The sequence below is a fragment of the Etheostoma cragini genome, chromosome 13 (genome assembly GCF_013103735.1).
Source record: "Etheostoma cragini isolate CJK2018 chromosome 13, CSU_Ecrag_1.0, whole genome shotgun sequence".
Classification (NCBI taxonomy): Eukaryota; Metazoa; Chordata; class Actinopteri; order Perciformes; family Percidae; genus Etheostoma; species Etheostoma cragini.
The window spans coordinates 25,327,330-25,332,893 of NC_048419.1; the positions used below are offsets into that span (position 1 = coordinate 25,327,330).

The 5,564-nt window shown below is 43.0% G+C and overlaps 1 protein-coding gene across 1 annotated transcript in view; it reads right to left on the reverse strand.

The window, feature by feature from the left end:
• dbn1 (drebrin 1) overlaps positions 1-5,564 on the reverse strand; it is a 23,379-nt gene that overhangs the window by 10,317 nt on the left and 7,498 nt on the right. The window contains exons 5-8 of the mRNA XM_034890003.1: positions 5,082-5,233; positions 2,868-2,925; positions 852-908; positions 483-597 (exon numbers count right to left, since the gene is read on the reverse strand). Coding sequence (XP_034745894.1) covers positions 483-597; positions 852-908; positions 2,868-2,925; positions 5,082-5,233 — 382 coding nt within the window. The remainder of the gene's footprint in view (positions 1-482; positions 598-851; positions 909-2,867; positions 2,926-5,081; positions 5,234-5,564) is intronic.

Here is a 5,564-nt window from a genome sequence, read left to right on the forward strand (position 1 = left end):
CCCCCCTAACCCTCCCTAACCCTAAACCCTAACCCACCCTAACCCTAACTCCAAATCCCTAAACCCCTACTCCTCCCCAACCCTAACCTTTCTGTTGCTTTTTACCACATTTCTGACGATTTATCAAGTTTTTATAAATTCTTTTGGCATTTTCTTTGACATTTTTACCAACCAAACTGTAAGTGACAAGACTATATGAGACATGTGATAATACTATCAAAGATATTTGACCTTTTCGACGACATAACATCAATAAACTATACATGTCTGACCCTTGATGTGGTTCTCATTTTCCAGTTTGGTCCTTAGTGAAACTGAGTTTGACACACATGGATGACAGCCTCAGACTTTTAGAGTCAGCCTCGTTATTTCAGTCCTTTCAACTCGTTCACCTGTTGTCTGTTTGATGTTGTTCCAGCTGTTACCCAAGACCAAAATGCGACCCTACAAGATGATTATTAGGTGAGTTTAAACGTGGTTACCGGTCCTGTGGATGGAGACGGGTGAGGTGTCGACGCTGATGGTCATGGCTTTCTCTTTCTGCTTGAAGAACTCCCGAGGGTTCCCTGACCTCTGAGCGATGATGGCCTTCGCCTCCTGGAAACACACACAGATAAAGGTGGTTTACGCTGTTCAGAGCTGCTTGGTGTTCAGCAAGCGGAAGAGCAACTAGACAAGGCGTTGGGAAAAGATTCAACAAGCTAAATCCTGCAGGAAAGTTCAATTTCTTCGCTGAGGACTACACTGGAATCCTTTATAAGAGTAAAGGTCCTCCCGAGAAATGACAGAGGCGCTTTTGATTCTACTTTTTCTTTTAAATTTTGTTTTTAAAGGTACTCGATCAGACTCACCTCCACCTCGGTCTCTTTCTTATCCAGGTTCAGGTCGTCGAGACTCAGCTCTGCTGCCTACAGAGAGGAAGAAGAACACAAATAAAGATGTAAAAGAAGAATTGAATTAAATTTTTTTTATAGTATCAATTCATAACAAGAGTTATCTGGAGACCCTTTACAGATAGAGCAGGTCTAGACCACACTCCAGAATTTACAAGGACCCAACAGTTCTAGTACTTTCCTCCAGAGCAAGCAACAGGGCCACAGTGGTGAGGAAAAACTTCCTTTTAGGAAGAAACCTGGGACAGGCCCAGACCCAGGCCCAGACCCAGGCCCAGACCCAGGCCCAGGCCCAGACCCAGACCCAGACCCAGGCCCATTCCCCAGACTTTCTGGGAATGTTCCCTGCTAAAAGAAGCATCAAAATGTTTCTACACTGTAAAAAGTGCTTAGTTGAATCAACTTAAAATAGTGAGAGAACAAGTGGCATTAATTATTTTAAGTTTTAACAACTCTTTTTCGGATTGTGCTGCCAACCTAATTATAAAAGTTGAGGGCAAGGGTGTGTAGCCTTTGTTTCACATTGTTAAAGGTCCCACTTTATAAGGTTTTTTAACATTCCCCCTGCCTGCCTATGGGATTAGAAATGGCAATTGTGGGACTGGCTCTAGTGGCTGTAGTCCTGCATCAAGGCTGAATTTTGGGAAGAGACTTCAGATTTGGTATTAGGGGACCACTAAGGCCACAATGTCATGTCATAAAAGAAAAAAGGGTCCCAGAAGGTTGTCAAAAGTGTGAAACACTTAATTTCCTGCATTCTGGTGAATTTGTATTCATCAATGTCTGATGCAATATCTTTAATTACTATATATTTTTTTTGCATATTCCAAACAACACTTGTGAGAAAGAATCGAGATGTATGTGCAAGGTTAAGATGGTGCGGTCCACTAAGGGTGTCTGAAGTCGTTGGGAAACCATTTACAGTATTTAGAGGTCAGGAGGATGCATGGTCGGAGCCCAATGAACGGTTTCTATTACCTCTTTTGGGGTTGTCGTTTCAATTTACTTAAGCGGGGGACAAATCTACGGGAATCTAATTCTTTGGACAATGTCATAAAAAAGTGGTGTTTTCAACAAGACACTGCTCTCTCATTGCAGCGCCATTAGAAGTCCCGACTAGGATTCCTCGGGGTGTTATTATTTGGCGAAGCAGCCAAGTCATCGATGTTGTTTTTCCTCTTTCAGCAGTAACAAACCAAGCCTGGAGTCTTTGAAGCAAGGCAATCCAACCGCTGTGCCTGTAAGAACTCACCTTGAGGACCGAGATTCATATCTAGCTGAAAAATAACACACAGACACGCACAAACACACACTCCACTGATGGATGATGAATACTCTGTCACTGCCAGACTTTAATATTTTGTAGAGCACACACACACAGCGCATGACCACTCCCTTCAAAAACAAACCCTACTCTCTGACAAACATGATTTCATTTTTTATGGCACAGCGTGACAAAAGAAATCTGACATCTTCACAGTTTTTTGGGAAGGCAAGTGATGGTTTGATGGGCAGAGGAAACAGAAACAGGAAGAAAAAGCCTTCACACTTCCAAGAAGAAGAGGGGGGTCTCCAGGAGAAATATATACAAATATAAGACGGATCGTTATGTTATGATGATGATGATACAGCATATGATGTTGTAATCTGTCTAGGATTTACTCATTCATATGCAAAATAGGACAAATCTATCCCTAAAATCTGACTCAATGATGAATAACCAGCAGAGGCAGAGCTGCAGATTTACAAAGTCAAAGTCAAAAGTACTTTTACTGGTCTCCTTAAGGAGAAATTAGTTTTGGACATTGAGTAACTGAATTTGGTGCAAGAGTTACAGACACAACGACCAGCACGGGGTTAAAAACAATTAAAAGACAAATGTAAGCCCAACATATGGGCGAGTCAGAGGGTCCTGTGCAGATTTTAGATTTTCCATACTAAATAAGATAAAAGCCATACTTCAAAAAGACTTACAATGGTGGTCTGGCTCCGCGACCTCTCTTTGGCCTCTTCCTCTTCCTGCAACTTCTTCCTGTTCTCACACACATAAACACACAGCTTAGATGATAATAAACACCCCTGAGACCCGGGAAATACTGCGTCAAACCCAAACCAGCGCCCCGTTTTCAGATAACACTCAGTCCTTCGGGTTAACCCTCGGAGGTCTGAGGGTATTTTTTTTACACATATTCTTAAATTTACCTTTTTAACCCTCAAGTTGTCCTTGGATTAAATTTGACATGTTTTTTTTTTTTTTTTGTAACAAAGAATATAGATAAATTATATAAAAATTGCAAGTTGTACAGAATGCAGCAGCAAGACCTTTAGTCTAAGACCAGCAGGAGATCCACATTACTCCGGTGCTGAAGGCTCTTCATTGGCTTCCAGTAAGTTTTAAAGTAAATTTTAAAATTGTATTCACTACTTATAGAGGCTTGCATGGTCAAGCTCCCGCTTACATCCAGGATCTATTACACTCCTGGTCTCTCTCAGTTAGAAGGTCTTGGTCTGAGGACCACCCTCAGACCAAGACCTTCTAACTGTCCCCAGAACACGTTGTAAAACCAGAGGTGATCGAACTTTTTCTGTTGTGTCCCCAAGGCTCTGGACCTTTCTCCTTTTAGCTTTGAGAGCTTTGGATTCTGTGGAAACTTTTAAAAAACACCTGAAGATACGTCTTTTTAGACAAGCTTTTAACCAACAGTATGGCTTAGTGTTTTATGTGTTGCTGTTTTATTAGTTTTGTTTTTACTTTGTGACCCTTCTTGTTGGTGAAAGGTGCGTTATAAACAAAGTTTACTTACTTACTTACAAATATTTTGCCATCGAAATAAGCGCTAAGCACTTTGAAAAAAACACCAAAATTTTTTATTTATTTTTTAAATCACCCACAGCATTAAAAAAGTGACATAAATGTTGGAAAAAGCATTCATGATTTAAAAAAAAAAAAGTTACCAACATGTGTTTTTTCCATGGTCGACGGGAAGACAACACCAGAGTTAAGGTGTTCGCATATAACTGACCCCGTGTGTTAGATCTGACTCATGCTAGTGATGCCCATGGGTGTTTTCTAGAGCAATGTGTAACGAGACAATTTGGCGTTGAAGTTGGCTTCATGAAATTCCTCAAATCTCTTTAGAAAACAAACCTTAACTTATGATTTGTTGTTGATGTGTTGTACGAATTGTTGCGGTGCTTGAAATGGGTTCACCAAAGTCTAACTCGGTTCTACAGCAGCCCCATGGAGGAGGCGGTCCTCAGCACGTTTGCAGCTCAAGCATGTACAACTCTGGCAGGATTTACTCATTCATTTGCCAAATAGGACAAATCTATCCCTAAAATTCTGTTTATAATAAAATTCATTTCTATATTTCTTCAGTACATATCCATGTCCTTCACTTATGGAACCAGTGTATATCCTGCACCTGCTGCAATACTACTTCTGGTTAGAAAGTTGTACCTGTACCTGTGTAATGACAAAAAAGTTGAATCTAATCTAATCTAATCTAATCCAAATTATTAAAAACAATCATGTGTATAATGGAGACTCCTATGTCTTTTCCCCCAAGCCAGTCCTGGTGCTGGTTCGGATTCAGGGCCAAATATCGAACCGGTTTGTTGCTTTTCCACACAAATAAACCTGGTTCTGGGCCAAGAACACGGGTTCCACCTCAGCACCAACCCAGCGCTGGTCTAGAGATAAGACCCGGTTACGTCAGGTGCTGGGGGGGCGGGGTTATCATGACGTTTGAGAACAAAAACTACTGGCCGCCATTTTGAAACCACCGGTCAGCTGTTAACCATAGAGAGCTGTTAATGTTAGCTTTGGACCTGGATGGGAAACCAGAACCAGCGTGGTCTGGGGAGGAAACCAGAACCACCGTGGTCTGGGGAGGAAACCACCGGTCTGCTGGCTCTCAGGCTGGGGAACATCCACCTGGGTCTTAGATTACTGGAGAGTAGAACCAGCACCGAACTGGCACCAGCACCAAACTGGCACCAGCACCAGAACCAGCACCTGGTTAGCCTTGGTGGAAAAGACATATTAGTGCTTCTTTTTTTGGTTTGCCAATGTATTTAAGCTGGGCCTGATTTTTTTGTAGAAGAATTCTTCGCAGGTGTTCCTCCTGACGGAGATGTCTTTAAATGCAGAGTGTGATGTTGAGTGGGGGTGCATCCGATCCCCACCTGTGCTCCTCGATCTGCCGCTCCCTCTCGCGGTACCGCTGCTCCCGGCTCTCCTGCTCTTTCCTCTCCAGCTCCATGCGCTCCTCCTCGAAGCGCTGCCGCTCCTCTGCTGCCTTCTTCTTCTCCTCCTCCTTCCTCACCTCCTCCTCGCGCTGCACAGCAAACACACAGACAAGGAAGAGGACCTAAGTGGATATGTACACAAGCTGCAACTAAATGTAGCTCAGCGTAAATTCTTTCAGGAAGACCTAAAAAAAAAAAAAAATCACTGATCTGTTCCTAAATCAGATCAGCTGTTGGAGGCGTTCACCTTCATGTTAAACCAATCAGAATCAGCCACAAAGTCCAAGGGCCAATCACAGCATCACAACCCTGCTTTGAATCTGTTCCTCTCCCTGCGTGCAACCCTCCACCTCCCCACCCCCATCCAGTCACCGTCACCTAAAGGCACCCTGGGTCCACCTCCCCTCCCACCTCCAGTCA